Raw genomic sequence first — 22,767 nt, 5'->3', positions numbered from 1 at the left:
ATAATGTTCTTTTACGTTCAGGGCATTTTTTTAGGGTCCCACAAACGCAACAACTCGTATGTGCCAAAGCCCTCACTCTGTCACTCAAACTTATTCCAGGGTCTGCCTGCCAGCTGAAAATCTTTGTACGCTCGTGTGTGTGTGTGTGTGTGTGTGTGTGTGTGTGTGTGTGTGTGTGTGTGTGTGTGTGTGTGTGTGTGTGTGTGTGTGTGTGTGTGTGTGTGTGTGTGTGTGTGTGTGTGTGTGTGTGTGTGTGTGTGTGTGTGTGTGTGTGTGTGTGTGTGTGTGTGTGTGCAACTTGCCTCTCCCCCTCTGAAGCTTAGGCTACTGTAACCTGCTGACATTACAAGCGTAGTTCAGAAATTGAGAAGATTTTTAATTAGAGAAGAATGGATTCACTTTTCCAGTGCTAATTATGGATAATATAGTATCACGTTTCACATTGGATATATTAACTACTACGAGTTGAGACACGTTTTTAATTCTGCACTAACAAGCTCGTTAACTAGCTAGCTCTGGTCCAACTCTCAGAATTTGAAAGACATTCAAAGTTCCCCTGTAGAAGCCGTTCCTCTGTAGGTGTAATTCTGTGGGTCTAATTACGATAATGCATGTCATAAGATGCCCAGTGCCTCAAGCCAATCCTCCTCCTCCACCCACTCTCGCTCTCTCCCCGCAAAATTTCAGTCCCATCTAGCGCCCTACACTTGATTGTCTATTGCGCAATGTAAACAACTATTGCTACGCAGCCAATAGCACCCAGGCCAAAATGACTAGGCCTATACCGTGCACACTCCATAGCAAGCGCCTGTATCCACATTGATTGGTGAAGTAATTGAATGTTAGGCTAATGTACATTTTTGTTCGAATTGGTTCAGGACTTTTTTATTCTTCCGGTAGGAACAGAACAAAAAAAAGATTGGTTTGTTTCAGAACGAAAAATGTGTAGCTCATCATTAAAACATTTAAATATTGAAATGCTAAAATGTTACTATAAGGCTAATCTCTCATGGGCAGATTCTGCGCGTAGGCTCATGCTATTCTCGGATCCCGAAATTGAGATCCGAACGGACTTGGATCTGTGAAATTCCCAGCTCACAGGATCCTGTTATTTCTTTTCAAAGTTAGTATCCGATTTGGATCCGAGGTGGACCAGATCCTACCCAAAATATGTCAGATGAATCGGATCCAAATTGGGTCGGGTCTGTATCGGACCCAAATGGATCCGAAATATTAAAAATGACACATTATTGCTGCGCAATCCTTGTCTGGCAGGCAGTGAACGTTAAAGTTTCACATGTATTTTCTGTTGTCGGCCTATTTAAAATAATTGAGTTGCGGTCTACACTACAGCTTAGTATTTTGATAAATTACATCCCTAATTTAGAATGTTGACACAAGAAGGGAAGGGGTGTATGTGTGGAGAAGGCTCACTAGTAGGAACATCTCTCTCCAGAATGCCCTCTGTCTCCCGCTAATTTGTGTGCAGTTATTGTTTCATTACGTCAATTGTTTGCTCTTTGTTAATGTTTGTCAAAAAAAATAGCTTGAGCACGTACAGAAGTGCCTGGCCTGTATACCAATTACCCCACTGAAGGCATTCTTTCAAAAAGTATACTCTGCCGTAAGACTTTATATGGGCAAATAAAAATGAAAGTTTTACATCACCCCAAGTCTGAGGGTGGTTTTAATTGTATCAACACGCCACCCAAGGCTTTTACTTGAGACATATTGTTAAATGCACTAAAGAGGAACAATGGGTAATTACTGAAGATGCGCATGCTCACCCCCAGAATCTTTTCACGTGTCTATTTTCAAAGAACATTAACAACTTCATAGTTGTATGGAAGAAGAAAATGAAACCGATTCTCAAGAACAAATATCATTCCCAAAAACACAACCCTGTGGAACAATCCTTGGAAACTGTAAGTTACTTGGTAATAGGAAGTAAGTATATTTCCATAACACAATTGAAAAGCAATTTTGGACTGGCAAATGTAGATATTTTCAAATATATGCAACTTAAAAGTTTAATATCACAATTTCGATTTGTAATATTTTGGACATCAGAGCAATCTTGAGGGAACCCTTTTTGAGTCAGGAAATGATATTGATATGGTGGGTAAGATGAACAAAACCTTGCAGAGAGCATATCCAACTGACAACATCTTCGGAAAAAAAAATATGAACTATTGGAACCATGACTTAAACATAACTGATATTGGCACAAGATGCAGGGGGGGGGGGGCAGCAGTTTCCTTTTGCGAGGGTGGAGACTTCTAACACACATAGACCCAGAAGTTTATCACACAGCTGCCCAAATTACACAAGATTTTACTTCTGGGTTAACCAACATACTTTATTATGTAACCAGATTTACCAGAAGCGCTAATATGATAATTTAAAAAATTACTCATGATAATATTGCTTATCGTAGAAATAAATAGCAATACTTCTGGAAATGCAGAAATGAACAGTGATGATTATCCTCATCCTCATCCAAGAACGATAGCAATTAACATACTGTTTTGTTATTATCATTTAAATGCTAATATCCCCCATCCTATGCTATTTTCATTGTGTAGGGTATAGTAACCCACCCCCATTTCATCATACATACCCAACCCCCACTGACCCGGGGATAAAGACTAACTCCAATTACTTTACTAGGTCAACTTTCGTCCTATGATGCTGATGGAGATGGTGACTTCGATGTGGAGGATGCTAAAGTACTGCTAGGCAAGTTCATCGATTTGAACTGGATTGTTATTTATTGACGTGTGATTACATAACTGATTTGGGTTTTCTTTTGCATGACTGACTGGTTTAAGCGATCTCTGCCACACAAGATACTATTTTAGTCAATTCTACCAAACTGGACAATGAATCAACAAAGTCTGCATGTGCCTGTTGTGAAAAGGGGTTTCGAGTTTGATTCCATACTAACTTTTGCGTTTTACTTCCACTGACATAACATCCAGGGCCTATTGCTGCATGCTTTAAGAATGACTCAATCATAACAAAGACTTCTGTGTTCTCTCATCTCTAAGTCACTTGTTATATGATCTTAAAGTTGCTCATTTCTTTCTAATCAAAAGGGAAGAACCTACTTCAGGAGTGTTTGGTCCAATGAGTTGGTTCAATGTTCTGGTACTCGGTCTACTCTGCTGCTGTCTGCCATAAAGACTACTGCTCTGCTTTGTCACCCAGACCACTGCCTGTCTGGCACAGCTGTGGTCCCTGCTGCTAGTGATAGATTCTATAGAGTCCCCCTGCATGCCCGCCCACCCCTCTCTAGGCTATGCTATTGCTATTCTCTCCTCTCTTTAGTCTCCAACCCTGCTTCATGCAATCTTAGACCTGCATAGTTTCCCTCGCTGCCTGACCTCGCTTAAAACTTTCCACCCTTTCCTTTCCTCCCTTCTTTCCCCTTGCTCTACCACCTTTTTCTCTTCTTTCTTTTTCTCCCTCCCTCCCTATCTCCCTTTCCTTGTTTTCCCCTCTGTTTGCGTAGGCCTGACCAAAGATGGCAGTCAGGAAAGGTCGGACTCCCTCGAGGAGGTCCCGGATATGTTAGTGGAGGAGGGCTCCGATTGGTTTCAAGGCTTCTTCACCTTCCTCTATGGCCTCATGAACCCGTTTGAGGATGAGGATGGAGCGGCGGAGGAGGAAAGTGCTGGCACTTCTCAGACTGATGGGGTTCAAGGAAAGAGTTGTGTGATCTTAGGCCTCCACAACCAGTAGGCCTTGCTTACCATAACCAGTAGGCCTTGCTTACCATAACCAGTAGCCATATCCCCCGTGGCATGAAGTCCCAAGTGGACTTGTTGCTTCTTTAGACTTGTTTCCCATTTGCTTGAGGTGCGTTTGTTGAAAAACACTCGGTAAAAATCACCATTCCCTGGAAGAATAATTTGAAGGGTTAAGTCGTGTAGATGTTGACCCCTCAAGTCTTTTTTGAAGATTTGATGGTGGGACGAAGACTATGCCTTCAGGATTTTTGCAACAGTTTTAAATGCCAGCCAGCTTTTCTATGATGTGCATTTCCACTTAACAGACTGCAAACACCCGATTTTATGCAATGAACAGCTGCACTTGGGTAACAGATCGGTTCTCTTTTTTCCAACCACAGTACTGCATGCCCTAGGGCCCTAACGTTCGCACATTTTTATCCACTTAAGCAGGAATTATATTTATACTTTTTTACTTTATTGAAAGTTTTGTGGAAGATTATAATTTTTCTTTATCAGTGAAGCATTCCCTCATTATCATATTTATTTTTCTGTTGTCCATATTAGGATTACTATTCATGTTCTGTGTTTGTTGGTTTTTGAACGTATTCAGGTCTGCTATTTGTCCCCAATCCCTGTCTTCGTCATCCATTCGTTAAACACAATTAGAGATTATTTATTCGCTGAGGTTTATGTGTTATTTTTTGTGAATGTTCTTTTTTTCCTTGCATGGTAAAGTATAGATTTTTGGGGGGTTGAAACTTTGCACATAAGATATTTAGAGAACGGCTTGCTGGAGCACTGCACAGGTGTTAATCATTTCTTGTTAGCTGTCCACTTTTGTTAAAGCCAACCCTTTGAGAAACTAGCTTTCGACTGTTCCTTAAACCTATTTTCTAGACGTCCTGGGACAGGGTTAGGAAATATGATGTTGCATACTTAGCCCGAGGTGGTTTTGGAAAAAACGTGCTCCCTGATGTGGAGGATTCCATGCTTTTTGAGCACGACTATGAGTTTAAGGACTTTTACCGAATTCCACACTCCGTGGACCTTTTACCTGCTTTGAGACACAGATCATAACCTGAACCCCAGATCTCTGAAATGGGTCAATGCTGACTCCCACTCGCCCTAAAGAGACTTACCCAGCTAGTATAGATTTCAAACTCTAAACATTGTGGTCTATAGATGGAACTCAAGAAATTCCAGTCATTTGTAATGGTATGTATGGTCAAAAATGTGTTGTCTATGACAACATTGAAAGCAAACGAAGACAGGTTTCTTGTAAGTACTAGCAAACACATGTCTGACACAAAAGGTATAAGGAATGGCACTGTCAAAGATACAATAAACCTGCTGAGCAAGCTTTTGGGTGGAATACATTCGGATTTCGTATTCGCTTTCACTCATTTAGAGGCTTGACTTAGTACTCAAGTACAATGACCAAGCATTGACCGTATAGCTAGGAACAGGTTGAACTGGTGAGATTCATGCTCTCGTGTGAAAATAAGTCATAGTGGCTGTAGTAGATTATGTCGCCTCAGCTCAAGCGGGTCATGTAATACTTAACTGCCCATTTTAAAATAGAACTAGACAAGTGACCCAATTGGTGAGGTGTGGTCATGTTGCGTGGCCTTTTGGGCATTACCCTGTCAAACAAGCCCTGAAAGACTTGATGTTGCTTTTTAAGTCGTCAGGGCTGGCGAAGAGGCAAGTGGAGTATGCGCACAACCAGTGACTCCTGGATGGCCATTGTACACATGGTGCTTTGACGCCCCTTTTGATTGTGGACAACTGTAAAAATGTATTTCCAGGTGAACAAAAGAAGAGCAGTCGCAGATAAAGTCAATCATAAATCAATTTGGTTTAATACAAGTTGCAACAGGGAGACAACACCAGCCCAAGACGCTTGTAGGAAGCAAAAAACTAAAGGTAGTGACTTTGTCAGCTGCTACAGAATCATTGTTTCACAGAATACAATAATAATCAGTGTCCTCGGTCCTTGTACCTCCAATCACTATCAACAGATATGAGTTGAATCCATAACATGTGACCAACCAGTGTGTTAAAAACAGAACACTGGATATCATGTGTATTACAGAAAGGGAAAAATATGTACATTTGCTAAACATTTTGTTAATCACTCTAAACTGAATATGAACTTTACTCATCTTAAATATTTCCATTGCAACTACCTATCTATTGTTTGGGCTTTGATGATGATTGGTCTTTGGCACCATTGACAAATATGATTCCAAATGTATTGATAAAGTGTAAAATTAGTTATACAGTAATGTCACACTCACATGGTCATCATTTCCAAGTCATACTCTTACAAGTAATGTAATAAAACCATCAGAATAGGAGGTACGGGTAAACACAATACAATCGTGAATGTGTGGCAGGGGTCCACAGTGTGACCATTTTACTTGTATTTTGCACCTAAATATTTTGCTGTAAGACCTGGAATTGTATTTAGGAGCACCAGTGCACCTAGAAAAATGAAGGATTCTAGCTTTATTACCTCAAAATATTTTGGATTGTGCTCCCAAATTTCCTGGTGTGTTCCTACATTTTTCAACTTAGGCGCACATGCTGCTTGTAAAAATGGTCAGCGTAGAGCCCTGAATGGTAGCATCTGTCCGTCCGCCTTTGGGGTTTGGCATGGGCATGTTTTGAGTTGTCAAATTTTGTTCTGGTCATTTTTGGATATTAGTTTTGCCTGGTGTTCATTAGTAATGGTCACAGTAAGTAATGGTCATTGTTAGATTCTAATGCCATGTTCCTTTTGAAAAATATCAGATGAACCCCGACCCGATCGGAAAAGAGCGAGACACAGAGGTACTTCACCTGCTCCCCTTTTTTTATTCTGTCTGCTGAGAGCAAAACTTCAAGCAGCTCTGAGTAGCCGACTACGCCACATGTCAATTTTCAGATGTGTGAATGCATGGCATTCCATTCATGGAAAGCAGGTCTGCTAGTTAAAGAAACCTGTATATTCTGCTAACGTTTTGAAATAGAACATTGCTAGGTTAGTGTTGATTTATGTTTTTATCTTCTTAGCCAACTTAATCGAAACAGAATCTCCAAAAACAAAGGTCAAGAAAAAAGAGGTGGCTACCGAGACCAAAGGTACTTTGTTGTGGATGAATGTCCAGATTGCTTTGTAGTCTAGTCCATGCTCTCAAAATGTGTAGAAGCGTTTTGTCTGCTTTTCCATGTTATCATCATGCACATTTAGTTGAGTTTTTTTTTTGGGGGGGGGGGGGGGCTGTAACTTAGAATCTGTTTGAGGTCTGGCTGGTTTTTAGTTTTGTTAATTCGTACTGAATTTGCCCCTGATTTCGTGACTTCACCCACAGCCACTATTTGGCAATGCCAGACGAGGGGTGGCCCAAGTAGATTCTGTCTGCATTATTATTACTACCAATACTCCTGAAAGCTCTATGTCAAAGGCTTTACTATTAGATTGTGAGAGAAAATCTTAGCCCCATCCAGGAGTGAGCTTGCCATGGGTGTCAATAAAAGCTGAGAGAGGTACAAGACTTCCCTCCATCTGTTATTGGTTGAGCCTGGTTTGTTCTGTTGTAACGGTTGCTCTCCCCTACTATAGGGGAGCTCTGCTCTGCGATTCGGCTGTTCCTATTGGTGGTTGAGCACCAAGCAGATACACCAGTCTTACTGAGACTATATCCATATTTTAACTATTTGTTTTCCTAAACCTCAGATGAAAATCCAGGACATGTTTCCAAGAGAAAAGCCAAAAAAGGTATTGCATGAGGAACAGTGTGGGTTCCAGTGTGCAGTAGAGTTTGAGCTATGAAGATCTTGCTTACCATAGTTCTAATAACCATATTGGGATCTTTTGAATTTAAGTGTACTAGTAGAAAAAAATATGATTGCTTCTTGACATACAATCATGAATTGGTTTTTAAGCCGCATGCTGTATTTGACTACCCCTTTTGTAGTTATAAGGTATTTGGTATGAAATAATTGAAATCCATCATGTCTGCGTGGTGTGCTGAGTGTAATATTGGACAACATCATATAACTGTTGGACCAACTGAATCCCATCTGTGTAGTAAAACGTGTTTGACCACAGATGTAGTCTGGAAAGCGAAACCTTTCCAAAGTGCAGCAAAATGCCAGTTGTTGTTATCCTAACATACCCAGTCAGCAAATCCAATTACCCAGGGTGCTTTGCAACCTACTAAACGCTTGAAGTGTGGTCAGCAATATGCTTGCGTTGTGGCCCTAGCAGCCTGGCAGTGAAAAAACTGTCAAAGCCGCTAAATGGTATTCTCGTGTCCCAGAAAACCCTCTTACCAAAGGCGTGGGCTGGAAGCTGAGGGAGGCCCTGAACCAGCAGCTGGCCATCATCCATGAGCGATTGGAGGCCAAAAAGATTGCCAAAATGGCACTGGCCGAGGTGAGGAACATCCTGGCCAGGGAGAAGGAGAAGGTCCTAGGGGTGACGAGGGACGAGGTGGCAAAGAAGGCTAAGGTGGCAACGGCAGCTAGGATGGAGGACAAGCCAGAGAAGGGGGAGTTTAAGAAGGCCTTGGGCAAGATTAGGAGAGACAAAGAGAAGGAGGGAGAAAATAAGAAAGAGGGAGAAAATAAGAAACAGGAGCAGGGCAAGAAAGCTAAGAAGAATGCGACAAAGCCAGACAAGAAGTCAGTGAAAGAGGTGAAGGGTAAGAGGGTGGAGGTCCCCAAAGACGCCAAAAATAAAGAGTCCCCCAAAGCGGCTGCTAAAAAGCTCAAGATGTCTGATAAGGGGGTCCGGAAATGATGCTAAACTCTTCACACCTGCACTGATGTCGGTGATCTTTCACTCCCTCTGCTGACACAGATGTTAAAAGATTCAGGAGAAACACCACCTGTGAGAGGTCTCCAGTGACAGACCCCTGCGAATGGGAGTAGGAAACCCCATACTGTGCAGGACAGCCATTTCCGCAATGTATAGTGCATAGTGTTTTAGCCACTTCCTGCTTGTGGAAAAAACCATAATGCTGTCCTCTATAGAAGTATGAACTGGACAAGGAAAGGCGCCAAGAGGATGGCAAGGTGCTATAAGCTTAGTTTCAGATGTGGTTTAGTTTTGTGTTAATTTACATCAGAAAATATAGCTTTATTTAAAGTCGCTAGACAAGATATTTGTGGAATTAGATAATGATTTATTTTGCATTTGGTGGAGAAGTGGATTTGAAAGGATCAGCTATGTGCTTGTTCTTTGTTAATAAAGTTGCTGGATTCTGGCAGGTTTCCTGTTTTTTAATACTTTTTAATAAGATGTTTTGGTGTTACACAAATGGCCAATTGTATGCATACATCCATAAGGTTTGGGTTAGACATTGTGCCTAAATGGGCATTCCCTCCCAGTTGTTTCTATTGGAATGCTCTTTCCTTTTTTCTTTGCTCCCCTGTCTTGCTATCTCTTAGCACTGCAGACCTCACCTTTTCACAGCATATCAGAACACAATACCAATTCAGTGTTTAAGTGCAAATGTAAACCCAAATCAGTCTTTCAATGTTATATTATTGTTTTTAATTATGTTAATTTCTAAAACGTTTATGCATATGACCTCCTAGACCTAAATCCCAATGTACATTACTGTATTGTTTCTAGCCATATAAACTCAGCAAAAAAAAAGAAACGTCCTCTCACTGTCAACTGCATTTATTTTCAGCACACTTAACATGTGTAAATATTTGTATGAACATAACAACTGAGACATAAACTGAACAAGTTCCACCGACATGTGACTAACATAAATGGAATAATGTGTCCCTGAACAAAGGGGGGGTCAAAATCAAAAATAAGTCACCAGCTGCATTAAGTACTGCAGTGCATCTCCTCCTCTTGGACTTCACCAGATTTGCCAGATATGTCACCCCGCTCTTACACCAAGGCACCTGCAAGTTCCCAGACATTTCTGGGGGGAATGGCCCTAGCCCTCACCCTCCGATCCAACAGGTCCCAGACATGCTCAAAGGGATTGAGATCCAGGCTCTTCTCTGGCCATGGCAGAACACTGACATTCCTGTCTTGCAGGAAATCACGCACATAACGAGCAGCATGGCTGGTGGCATTGTTATGCTGGAGGGTCATGTCAGGATGAGCCTGCAGGAAGCGTACCACATGAGGGAGGAGGATGTCTTCCCTGTAACGCACAGCGTTGAGATTGTCCGCAATGACAACAAGCTCAGGCCGATGATGCTGTGACATACCGCCCCAGACCATGACGTACCCTCCACCTCCAAATCGACCCCCGCTCCAGAGTACAGGCCTCAGTGTAACGCTCATTCCTTCGACGATAAACGCAAATCCGACCTTCACCCCTAGTGAGACAAAACCGTGACTCGTTAGTGAAGAGCACTTTTTGCCAGTCTTGTCTGGTCCAGCGACGGTGGGTTTGTTCCCATAGGCAACGTTATTGCCGGTGATGTCTGGTGAGGACCTGCCTTACAACAGGCCTACAAGCCCCCAGTCCAGCCTCTCCCAGCCTATTGAGGACAGTCTGAGCACTGATGGAGGGATTGTGCGTTCCTGGTGTAACTCAGGCAGTTGTTGTTGCCATCCTGTACCTGTACCGCAGGTGTGATGTTCGGATGTACCGATCCTGTGCAGGTGTTACACTTGGTCTGCCACTGCGAGGACGATCAGCTGTCCGTCCTGTCTTCCTGTAGCGCTGTCTTAGTCGTCTCACAGTACAAACATTTCAATGTATTGCCCTGGTCACATCTGCAGTCCTCATGCCACCTTGCAGCATGCCTAAGGTACGTTCACACAAATGAGCAGGGACCCTGGGCATCTTTCTTTTGGTGTTTTTCAGAGTCAGTAGAAAAGCCTCTTTAGTGTCCTAAGTTTTCATAACTGTGACCTTGTTCATGCATGTTCATTAAAAAAAGTATATATATTTTTTTAACCTTTATTTAACTAAGCTGATCTGTGAAGTTATTTGGATTTTTAGGTATTATCTTTGAAAGACAGGGTCCTGAAAAAGGGACATTTCTTTTTTTTGCTGAGTTTACATTAATATTACTATGCCAAATACAGTATACATTATACAGAGTTGTAGCCTCTGAAAAGGCACTTCTCCTGAACAAGAGCTGTTGCCATGTCGTCCTCATCCCCCTGCGTCACTTGTAAAACCCTCAGGGCTGAAAGAGAAGGCTACCGTCGTCATTACCAGAGATGCAGCACCAGAGGAGGCTCCTGCAGCACCTGTGGAAGAAGGTAGAACTCCTGCTGGTCTACACGTGTACACACACACACACACCTTAACTGTGGTAGATGGTAAAGGTCATGAGAGGAAATGTATGTCATGAAACACGCACACTACCCACAGACACAGGAGAAGGCTCCAGTAGCACCGTACTGGATACAACAAAGGCATCTTCTAAACTGTTCTCATCTGTACATAAACAATGTGACCAGTGGTTATTTTTTTTTAAATACTCAAACATAGCCTACTACTTAATTTCCTCATTACAATTCCATTCAACATCCCTTTGTCAGCTGTTTATGTAGTATCCTAATTGCTTAAACATGCAAGTTTTTCATCACTAATCTCATTGAATTTGAACTGTGGGTTTGACTAGACAAAACAGCATCCATCTACAACGTCACGAGCTGTTAAGGCCTTCCCGCAATGTACGTCGGATTCCGTCTTTTACGATTATTAGATGCCGTACTGTGTGACGTTACCGAATTTAAAAAATCTTGACGTCAACCTGGCCAGATTGTACGATTTGCTTCAGTTCATTTGTCACATTCTGCGATTGGCTTGCGAGGCTGTCAGTCGATGTAGGCTACGTCAACTGCAGCGGTGTGTTTGATCTGAGCGTGTGCCAGCAGCTCAAGCCTCCCTCTATGCTTATGCGCGAGTGGAATGAGTTCGGGAAAAACTGAAAGTATGCATCTTAGAAATACGTTTCGCATCCAAACTTTGTCTGAACTCGGAATCAAATAGACGTCCCAAAAATAACACGGTCGCTGTGGTAGAACGTTTATTTTGATTGCCGATTTTGTTCGTTTATCAAAATCCCGTCAGGTGGCCTGATTTTCAGATGTCATGTAAACGCGTTTATTAAGGGAAATCGTTCTTCTTGCAAAGCACGTCAATGTTTAAATCTAACCGTTACATGAATATGGCTATCCACAATCATATTATGGTGTGCATACTCTGTGTACCTATTGGTCAGTCACCAGGATCATCTCGTAAACACCAGCCACACGCTACACGATAAAGACACTGACAGAACTTTGTCGGCGCCTACGACCGCACGTGGTGGTACTTAGTCGGCAGACCTAGACCCTGTCACCCAGAACGAGCCAGGACGTCCGACCAATTGTTTACGCCCTAATAATTTTCCCCACAACGTGGACATTTCCCGGGACAGCAGAGTCGTGGCGTAAGACGGCTAAAATCATAGTATGTGTGGGTCTTAATGGGTCTTTGAAGCCTTTACCCTCAGTAGAACTGTGTCCTCCACCAGACACTCACATGGTGCTGCTACGACTATCTAAGTCAAGAGCTAACCATTAAACTTGTACACGTAAACTGTAAGTTGTTGTGTAAAACCTGCACGACATGTACACCACATGTTTACACCTACGGTCAACAAGACACCAATACCTGTTGTAACATTATACAAAGTAATGTTACATACATATACAGTGTGGCAAAAAAAGTATTTAGTCAGCCACCAATTGTGCAAGTTCTCCCACTTAAAAAGATGAGAGAGGCCTGTAATTTTCATCATAGGTACACTTCAACTATGACAGACAAAATGAGAAAGAAAAAATCCAGAAAATCACATTGTAGGATTTTTAATTTATTTATTTGCAAATTATGGTGGAAAAGAATCATATTTTTAAGTGGGAGAACTTGCACAATTGGTGGCTGACTAAATACTTTTTTGCCCCACTGTACGTACCATGGTTTAAGTCAGCCGTTTCTATTCTGAAGGGCTACGGGTTAGAAATCTATATTTGACGGAGCATACACTTTTTTTTCATTATTGACACACCATGGAAAGTCACCTCATAAAGTGAGTGCACTTTCTTAAATGTGCCGTAAGACATTTGGAATGTTCTGTCCGAGAAGAAAATTAGGAAGTATGCCAGATAAGGCCGTATTTCAAGTAAAAGGATCAACTGCGATCAGGATGGTCTTAACTGTTCCCCTCTACCCCCTTATCTCTTTCCCCGCGTCCCTTTGCTTTATCCGCACCAGAACCCGTTGTTGAAGAAGTGATCGAGGCCACAGAAGCAGAGGAAGTTGCTGCTCCCCTACCAGGTCTGTAAGCTTGAAGAAGACATTGAAATTGTCATTTTTTTTAAAGGAAAAAGTCAGCCAATATCATAGACATGTATCACCCGGTGTCATTTTCAGTTATCAGCTAAGTTGCATAATGCTTTCACTTCCTTACAGAGCCTGAGGTTGTGGAAGAACCTGAGGTGGTTGAGGAGGAAGACGAGCCAGAGGTGGATGAGCCTGAAATCATTGAGGAAGAGCCTGAGGTTCTGGAGGAGGAAGAAGAGCCTGAAATCATTGAGGAAGAGCCTGAGGTTCTGGAGGAGGAAGAAGAGCCTGAAATCATTGAGGAAGAGCCTGAGGTTCTGGAGGAGGAAGAAGGGCCTGAGGTGGATGAGCCTGAAATCATTGAGGAAGAGCCTGAGGTTCTGGAGGAGGAAGAAGAGCCTGAGGTGGATGAGCCTGAAATCATTGAGGAAGATCCTGCGGTTCCGGAGGAGGAGGAGGTTGCCTCAGTCGAGGAGGAGGAGGTCGCCCTAGTCGAGGAGGAGGAGGTTGCCCCAGTCGAGGAGGAGAAGGTTGCCCCAGTCGAGGAGGAGAAGGTTGCCCCAGTCGAGGAGGAGGAGGCCGCCCCAGTCGAGGAGGAGGAGGCCGCCCCATTCGAGGAGGAGGAGGAGACCGCCCCAGTCGAGGAGGAGGCCGCCCCAGTCGAGGAGGAGGAGGCCGCCCCAGTCGAGGAGGAGGAGGCCGCCCCAATTGAGGAGGAGGAGGAGGCCGCCCCAGTCGAGGAGGAGGAGGCCGCCCCAATCGAGGAGGAGGAGGAGGCCGCCCCAGTCGAGGAGGAGGAGGAGGCCGCCCCAGTCGAGGAGGAGGAGGAGGCCGCCCCAGTCGAGGAGGAGGAGGAGGTCGCCCCAGTCGAGGAGGAGGAGGATGCCGCCCCAGTCGAGGAGGAGGAGGAGGCCGCCTCCGTTGAAAAGGTAGAGGAAGCCGCCCAAGTCGAGGAGGAAGTCGCCGCCATTGAGGAGGAAGCCGCACCAATTGAGGAGGAGGTTGCTGAAGAGGCTGCCCCGGTTGAGGAAGTGGATTCTCCCACAGAAGAAGCTGTTGAGGAGGAAGCCGCTGAGGAGGAAGTTGCTGCATCAGTTGAGGAGGAAGTCGCTGTTGAGGAAGAGGAAGAAGAAGGAGACGCTGCACCAGTTGAGGAGGAGGCGGAAGAGGCAGAGGAGGAGCCAGCAACAGAGGAGGGTAAGGAAAAATGATCCAGAACAGAACAAAAGGTTTTTAGTCCAGGGGTAGGCTTAATCTGGGTCCAGAAATTATTGAAAAAAATCCTCTCAAGGCCTCGGTTTTTGCTGATGAGGTGTTTGTCTTCACACAGTTTAAAAACGAGCACAGTTGAACACCAGGTGCTGCATTGCAGAAGTGTATGCATACATTGTCTTTTCTGATAAGGGTCACTACATGTTTGTAGAGAGGTCGGGCAGTGGCCCCTTTCCCATCTAATCTTGGGGTAGTGGATAGGGCACTCACTTTTCTGTCTCTCCTATCTGCTTTTTGTGTTGCTCATGTCACCTCATTTTGTATTATTTCTTATGGTTTTTGCATTGTGGAGAAGGAACCTGCAAGTAAGCATATCGTTGGATGATGTATACCATGCGTATCCCGTACATACGACTAATAAAACTTGAAACTTAATCTCTTGCGACGAGCAATCCCGTATCCGGGAGCGTAATTATAGCCTCAAGCTCATTACCATAACGCAACGTTAACTATTTTTGAAAATCGCAAATGAAATGAAATAAAAATATTGGCTCACATGCTTAGCCTTTTGTTAACAACACTGCCATCTCAGATTTTCAAAATATGCTTTTCAACCATAGCTACACAAGCATTTGTGTAAGAGTATTGATAACTAGCATAGCATTAAGCCTAGCATTCAGCAGGCAACATTTTCACAAAAACAAGAAAAGCATTAAAATAAAATCATTTACCTTTGAAGAACTTTGGATGTTTTCAATGAGGAGACTCTCAGTTAGATAGCAAATGTTAAGTTTTTCCAAAAATATTATTTGTGTAGGAGAAATCGCTCCGTTTTGTTCTTCACGTTTGGCTAAGAAAAAAAAAACGAAAATTCAGTCATTACAACGCCAAACTTTTTTCCAAATTAACTCCATAATATCGACAAAAACATGGCAAACGTTGTTTAGAATCCATCCTCAAGGTGTTTTTCACATATCTATTCAATGGTAAATCATTCGTGGCAGTTGCCTTTCTCTTCTGAACCAAATGGAAACGGAGATTACGCAATAATTTCGACGGAGGACACCAGGCGGACACCTGGTAAATGTAGTCTCTTATGGTCAATCTTCCAATGATATGCCTACAAACACAATGCTGCAGACACTTTGGGGAAACGACAGAAAGTGTAGGCTCATTCCTTGCGCATTCACAGCCATATAAGGAGACATTGGAACACAGTGCATTCAAAATCTGGGGCATTTCCTGTTTGAAATTTCATCTTGGTTTCGCCTGTAGCATCAGTTCTGTGGCAATCACAGATAATATCTTTGCCGTTTTGGAAACGTCAGAGTGTTTTCTTTCCAAAGCTGTCAATTATATGCATAGTCAAGCATCTTTTCGTGACAAAATATATTGTTTAAAACGGGAACGTTTTTCATCCAAAAATGAAATACTGCCCCCAGAGGTTCAAGAGGTTAAGTCTCTCTGCTCATTTTGTGTATGAATTTGTCAATTCTCAATGTGAGGCTGTCATTCTTTGTCTTTTGAAAAACAGTGTTCTGTTTTTCAACTTGTTCCTTTGCTCCACAGAAGAGCTGGTAGAAGAAACAGCAGCAGAAGATTCAGAACAAACAGAAGAAGCAGAATCAGAAGCTGAGTCAGAAGAAACTCAACAGGAGGAAGCTCTTCGGGAAGAGTTTGCAGGTACGTGTCGAGTGTGATTTTATGTACGTATACCTCCACTCAGTTGAGGGTAAGAATATTCAGATGTCATTCTTCAGTGCCTCCTCTCTCTCTCCGTTTTAACTAACTGCAACTGCTGCTTTTCTGTTGCAGAGGAAGCAGCTGAAGTAGATGAGCTGGAGGAGTTGATAGGTTGGTGATAAGATTATTTTAACTCCAGTCCAATGTTATTACTATGAACAGTTCTCCTGCATAAGCTTTCATGGTGGTCATTGACCCTGTTTTCCGCAAGCATGTCCAGTAAAAAGCATGTGTGTTGAAGCATTTTTATATTATTTTTTATTCTAACTTTGACTTGTTTCGTTTCAACAGAAGAGCTTTCCCAGGCAGAAGAACAGATGGAAGATGAGCCAACAGGTACACTTTCATTTAAAAACTTGTCATACCGCAATTGCATCTTCTCATTCCTTTTTACTCTATTGTATGACTGTACAGCAGGAAGTTTAGAATCAGACATTCAACAAGTTTCATAGAATCGACATTTCACAGCTGAATGCAGGCCTAGTGTAATTAGTCCGTAATCATTGTTTAATAGATAGTTTGCACTTTGGCTATTAACTAGCAGTATGGTTTCATGCCATCTAAGAAGCCCAGCTTTCTCAGTGAAGCTGACCTGTGGGCATGTATCCACAGCAGACACAAATAGGCGGTCTTTCTTTGTATGTCGTACAATAAGATATTCCTGACTTTGAAGCCCATGCCAGTGAGGACACACGTGATTAGTAGGTAGCGTGTGCTCTAATATGTGTAGGCCACATGTAGTCTGTGGATTAATCCTATCAAGGTAGGTAGACTTAACTCTCCCTTGTGGTGAGTAATGAAGGCCAGTGAAGCTATTTGTAGTGTATGCTATAGCTCCCCCTTGAGGCTGGTTTATGAAACACAGCTTATGAAATGGCTCTCACAGGAGTCGACAAACTAGTCAACTAGTCATTCCATGCATTTTCCATATCTTGATATTGTTTGAGGATTTTTGTTAAATGACTTGTGATGTGACTACAACTGAAATAGAAGGCCTCCATCCTGTTTTTGTCTGTTAGATTGTGTGGTGAATTCTTTATTATATGATGTATCAATCGTGTAAAGTGTTATGTTGTCAAAATGTGTTTTTCTACATGATGTAATTGTATTATGAATTAAATTGAATGATAACTGCTTTTTTATTCCATCACTGTCACTTAGTGAGGTCAGTATCTTCTTTCCATAGAAACGCAGAGCCTGCGGTCTCAGCGCGGTAAGACTGATTGAGGACCAGCCCACATCGCATCCCACTGAGCGCATGCAGCCGCGCTTTCCCACCTCCAGAGAATGAAAAGCGCCATCACGGCCTTCAACACTCTCTCCTATTTGTCCTATTTCTCACTCGCATACCCAGAAACTTGTTTGTTTTTCTCACTTCCAGAACTTGTTAGATTTTTTTCATTTACCCTATAGATTTTTTTTTCTTCCCCTTTTCTTATAATGACAAGTATCAATGAATTTCTCTTACCGATGTAGGTAGATAATGGGAGGGTAGCTTTTCGCTAATGGAATGTAGTTTGTTTTCCATTTCCTGTGTATAGCAAGCAGAGGTACATGTTGCTAGTCAAAGAACTTCACGTCTGAGCCGAGTTCAGTTTTGTTAAATGTGAAGATGCAAAGCTGCAGTTTTGTATTACCAGTATGTATTGAGTCTACATGTCAAGATGTTGCATATCAAGGGCAAAGTTATGCTGACAGGTGAACAGACGAGTCTGGTGATGTAGGGTGAGTGTGTGAGCTTCCATATGTGTATGACTGAGAATGTGTATAGATGTACACTACATGACCAAAAGTATGTGAACACCTGCTCGTCGAACATATCATTCCAAAATCATGGGCATTAATATGGAGTTGGTCTCCCCTTTGCTGCTATAACAGCTGCCACTTCACTCTTCTGGCAAGGCTTTTCTACTAGATGTTGGAACGTTGCTGCGGGGACATTCTTCCATTCAGCCACAAGAACATTTGTGAGGTTGAGCACTGATGTTGGGCGATTAGGCCTGCCTCGCAGTCGGTGTTCCAATTCATCCCAAAGGTTTTCGATGGGGTTGAGGTCAGGGCTCTGTACAGGCCAGTCAAGTTGTTCCACACTGATCTCGACAAACCATTTCTATATGGACCTTGCTTTGTGCATGGGGGCATTGTCATACTGAAACAGGAAAGGGCCTTCCCCAAACTGCTGTCACAAAGTTAAAGCACAGAATCTGCTAGAATTTCATTGTATGCTGTACCATTATGATTTCCCTTCACTGGAACTAAGGAGCCTAGCCCGAACCAATAAAAACAGCCCCAGACCATTATTCTGGGGCAGGTAGCATTCTCCAGGCATCCACTAAACCCAGATTCATCCTTTGGACTGCCAGATGGTGAAGCATGATTCATCACTCCAGAGAACGCGTTTCCACTGCTCCAGAGTCCAATGGCGGTCCGCTTTACACCACTCCAGCCAAAGCTTGTCATCGCCTATGGTGATCTTAGGCTTGTGTGTGGCTGCTCGGCAAAGGAAACCCATTTCATGAAGCTCCGGACGAACAGTTATTGTGCTGACAGCACGTACAGTTGACTGGGGCAGCTCGAGCAGGGCAGAAATTTGACTGACTTGTTGGAAAGGTGGCATCCTATGACGGTGCCACGTTTAAAGTCATTGAGCTGTTCAGTAAGACCGTTCTACTTCCAATGTTTGTTTATGGAGATTGCATGGCTTTGTGCTCAATTTTTATTAACCTGCCAGCAACGGCAGTGGCTGAAATAGCTGAATCCACTAATTTGAAGGGGTGTCCACATACTTTTGTATATATAGTGTATGTTTGCGTGTGTGCATTTTATAGACTGTATGTCTATAAAACAATCCTATGAGCCGTAGTTCTCATTAAGATGCGTTTGAGACTCGTTTCAATTTCAGTTTTGTTTGTTCCAACTCCTAGTACCTTGCTCTCACTGTTACTTCTTTAATACTGAAAGTGTTTTTGACTTACTCATACCTCCAGCCAGAACAGTGAACATCTAACGGAACACAATGAGTTATCCCCAAGCCAGGCTTGTGTCCATTTTTTTACTATTTTATTTATTTTGTGGTCTTTTTTTTTTTTTTTACTGTATTTGGGTTGGATGTAAACTCTCCAAATGGGAGAAATGTTGGCATATGCCATTTGTTCTGGGAAAAACTGATTTTTACCTGGAGACTAAGGAAGGGCATGTCTCAGAGTCTGGTAGTAACTCTTAGGTGCAGCTCAGTGTGGGCGTAGCTGTTATGGGTTAATGGTCCGACCCAACCCAGTGTCCTGATAAAACAGGCTGCTGTGCAGTGTCCCAGGTCCTCCAATAGATATGCTCTCCACACGCACACACGTGGTCCAACAGGAACATGATTATTCGAAATTCATCATTCAGTACACGTAAACTGTAAAAAAATATATATATATATATATATTTAAAGTCTGCGTCAGTAATGTTCATAAACTTTTGTTCCCTTTCTCTCTAAATGTACAGTTCCACTTTCACTTGTATATTAACTGGCTCAAGCCCAGGGTAAGTGCTTCATTTGGAACAAAGGTTTTTGAATGTCTGTAATTGTTGCTGATTTAGCAGACACCCGGACCACCTCTTTTTGTCCCTCTGCATGTGTTTCAGTGCGTGACCCCCCCCCCCCAAACCAACTGTTCAAAGAGAAACACTGTTGTACATCTAGAAGGGACCTTGACAGTGTAACCTGCTTACTCTGTCCTAGCGACATCTAACTCGACTTGTGCTAGTATTTAATATTGATGTTGTCGTTAATGATGTTGTCATGGTTTGTTTTTACTACAAGGATGATGCTAGCTCATGCTTTGAACTTAAGGCTGTATGGTGAAGAAAAAGAAAATTGATTTCATTTTTTTCAAGGAAACTCAGTCGTGTGCTTAGTTTGTGTTCCTCCAACGATGTAATGTTTCTGTGAATTCAGATGAGTGCGTTTTTGTTGTAGAAGTTTTCTGTACATTGTGGTAATAAGGGGCCTGCCGGATGATATAATGGTGATAAGGTGATGGACTGTAGGGAATGCTGCAATGCAAATCTTCTCTGAGGAAACCAAATAACGGTTTGTTTCGATGTACACGAAAACAAGTGGTTGCAATCTAGTTCTTAGGACTTATTTTGTCTTTTTTCTATAACACTAGTGGGTCTTTTTCTATTACCTAACACTTTTGAAGTCAATGTGAATTTTTAACGTGGTGTTAATTTTACATTATACAAAACTTTACAAGATAGATCTGTTCTAGATTTTTAAATAAAAATACACTTTTTTAGGATCAGACCTTTTTAATTATGAAAATTTAAATAAATAAAAAGTGCTTCACTTTTTTCAAAGCCATATGTGACAGTTGAGGCTCTTCTGCTCAGAATGGACTGTACTCCAAGGGAAAGACATTCCACAACCAGCAGTAACCGAAAACATCACTACAATCTCAGTGTTTATTTTTTATTGCAGTTCACATATGAACAGGGGTTTACACACAAAAACATGTTATACATAGAGGTAAACATAGTATCCAGCTGTATAGGCTAACAGGTTTTCAAATTATTGTGAAAATGCATTCTGTATGCAGAGTTGGACGGCTGTCACAGTTTCTATAAATCAGGGGTGTCGAACTCATTCCATGCAGGACCTAGTGTCTGCGGGTTTTAGGTTTTTTTCAATGAGGACCTAGACACCCAGGGAGGAGCGAAAACCCGCAGACACTCAGCCCTCCGTGGAATGAGTTTGACACGTGCTGTAAATGTTCTGTTCGAGGGCTGCAATAAAGGTTTGGGACAACACCATGGTGTCGTTTATCATTTTTTAACTGTTTATTGGAATACCTTGACATGGGCATAGTTAGTCCGCCATCCCATGCATGATAACACTTCACTAAGGTACCCTTTAAAGACCCGGTGTTGTCAATGTGATTTGCTTGTGTTTTATATATACCACACATTCGGAACACCTTCCTAATATTGAGTTTCATGCCCTCCTTTTGCCCTCAGAACAGCCTGAATTTGTCAGGGCATGCTCTACAAGGTGTCAAAAGAGTCCCACAGGGATGCGGGCCCATGTTGACTCCAATGCTTCCCACAGTTGTCAAATTGGCTAGATGTCCTTTGGGTGGTGACCATTCTTGATACACACGGGAAACTGTTGAGTGTGGAAAAACCCAGCAGTGATGCAGTTCTTGACACAAACCGGTGCACCTGGCACCTACTACCATACCCCGTTCAAAGGCATTTTCAATATTTTGTCTTGCCCCTTCACCCACTGAATGGCATACATACATACACAAATCATGTCTCAAGGCTTAAAAATGATTTTTTAGCCTGTCTCCTTCCCTTCATCTCACTGATTGAAGTGGAGTAAGTGACATCAATAAGGGATCATAGCTTTCACCTGGTCAGTCTGTCATGGAAAGAGTAGGTGTTTAATGTTTTATATACTCAGTGAATTTCCACACTATGGAGTTGGAATAATACAGTGAAATTGTGAAAATGATAATGCCCTTTTCATGTAAGAGCTGTTTGAATAGCCTGCCTGAAATTCAGCCTGTTTTGGTGGGATGGCGTTTTGGTCTGCCTGGTGACATCACTAAGAAAGAGTTCCAAACCTCTGTCAATAACAGCTAGTTTTTAGTTCTCTCTCCACTCAGACCACATAGTGACACAGCTACCAAAATTCTTGCTTGAGAAATTGCTTTGTTAATAAGAAGCAATTTGTTTCTTTTTTTACCATTTTAATGGAAAACAATCACAGTACTTGAGTAGTTCTTATTAAGATGTGTTTGAGAAATAGAAATAATTTGATCTTGAGATAAAAGGGCTGCTATGGACCTTTGAAGGGCAACTTCACCACTTAACATTTGGGTTGTTATTATGACTTATTTAGTGATGTCCTACACAGTTTTAGTGTAGTTTTCATGTTTATTGACTGTTTAGTCGCGAGCAAAAAACAGATATTGCTTCTCTGTGAGGTTTTCAAGTAGAATCCCTGAGATAACTAAGAAAATAAATTATGGACAGTCATTTTCAGCTATTTATATAACCTGTCTATAGATTTCTGATCATATTGGAACTCCCTGCTACATGTTGCTCTGGTTGTCTTCAAATAACATTTTTAAATAGACGCTCAAAAACCTATAGTATGATATTTATAGTTGGCTTGCTACAATATGTTTCTGTTGTTCAAGGCTCATACTCCCATGATTCCATTCGGCACAACCACTTCCACCGTCACTGTCGAAGCCCTTTCCAAAGAGAGAAAAATAGTAATGGTGTCTTTTTAGTAGGTACTAACTCCGCCATCGTTCGTTGGACATAGCCCATGGATTAACACTGAAAATTAGGTTTAGCAGATTGTATATGTTGTGTTCTATCTGATAATCTTCATCAGCTAACTTCACTTTGTGAATTTTGAAGAATTTATGTAGTACTAAAAACAAATCCCATAAAGGCTTCTTAATTCATAACGTTCATGTTAACTGACCTCTTATAAATATACAAAACGTATATTTTAAAAAGCCCGTGTTAACCTCTGACTTTATTTTCGGTGTTTATTCCCGGAACCCTATTCTTTCCCCATAGGGATGGCTGAACAGACCAGATGTAACTTATTTCCGGGGTTTAAGACTACAGGAGAGCGAGCCTAAATTTTCGTAGTAAATGACTTGTAACATTCACATTGTTGTATTAGTTCCAATATGCCTACGGTGTTGTTGGCTACTGGTTGCTTGGACAGTAGCTAAGGCTGTATTTGGCAGATAATT

At 42.2% G+C, this 22,767-nt stretch overlaps 2 protein-coding genes across 3 annotated transcripts in view; both read left to right on the top strand.

Moving 5' to 3' along the window:
- Positions 1-20,794, top strand: part of LOC135515272 (fibrous sheath CABYR-binding protein-like) — a 32,933-nt gene extending 12,139 nt beyond the window's left edge. Inside the window, exons 4-11 of one of the 2 annotated variants that reach the window (XM_064938975.1) lie at positions 2,671-2,739; positions 10,894-10,971; positions 12,974-13,036; positions 13,172-14,239; positions 15,824-15,937; positions 16,070-16,108; positions 16,289-16,333; positions 17,159-20,794. In XM_064938975.1, coding sequence (XP_064795047.1) covers positions 2,671-2,739; positions 10,894-10,971; positions 12,974-13,036; positions 13,172-14,239; positions 15,824-15,937; positions 16,070-16,108; positions 16,289-16,333; positions 17,159-17,214 — 1,532 coding nt within the window. In that variant the 3' untranslated portion in view covers positions 17,215-20,794. The remainder of the gene's footprint in view (positions 1-2,670; positions 2,740-10,893; positions 10,972-12,973; positions 13,037-13,171; positions 14,240-15,823; positions 15,938-16,069; positions 16,109-16,288; positions 16,334-17,158) is intronic. The other variant, XM_064938970.1, reaches the window with a different exon arrangement.
- LOC135518435 (triadin-like) lies at positions 3,571-8,989 on the top strand. Its single transcript, XM_064943610.1, has 5 exons — positions 3,571-3,673; positions 6,522-6,569; positions 6,792-6,860; positions 7,456-7,497; positions 8,042-8,989. The coding sequence occupies exons 1-5, from the start codon at positions 3,571-3,573 to the stop codon at positions 8,521-8,523; spliced, it is 744 nt and encodes a 247-aa protein (XP_064799682.1). The 3' UTR covers positions 8,524-8,989.
- Positions 20,795-22,767: the final 1,973 nt, after the last annotated feature.

The sequence above is a fragment of the Oncorhynchus masou genome, chromosome 3, assembly GCF_036934945.1.
Source record: "Oncorhynchus masou masou isolate Uvic2021 chromosome 3, UVic_Omas_1.1, whole genome shotgun sequence".
Taxonomy (NCBI): Eukaryota; Metazoa; Chordata; class Actinopteri; order Salmoniformes; family Salmonidae; genus Oncorhynchus; species Oncorhynchus masou.
Note: the sequence above shows the minus strand (reverse complement) of the source record. Positions and strands in the feature narration are given on the sequence as shown.

Coding starts and splice junctions, on each gene's coding strand:
- LOC135518435 (XM_064943610.1), top strand. CDS start 3,571: ATGTTAGTGGAGGAGGGCTCCGATTGGTTTCAAGGCTTCTTCACCTTC. Junction 3,674..6,521: donor TGGAGCGGCGGAGGAGGAAA/GTGCTGGCACTT, acceptor GTTCCTTTTGAA/AAATATCAGATGAACCCCGA. Junction 7,498..8,041: donor CAAGAGAAAAGCCAAAAAAG/GTATTGCATGAG, acceptor CTCGTGTCCCAG/AAAACCCTCTTACCAAAGGC.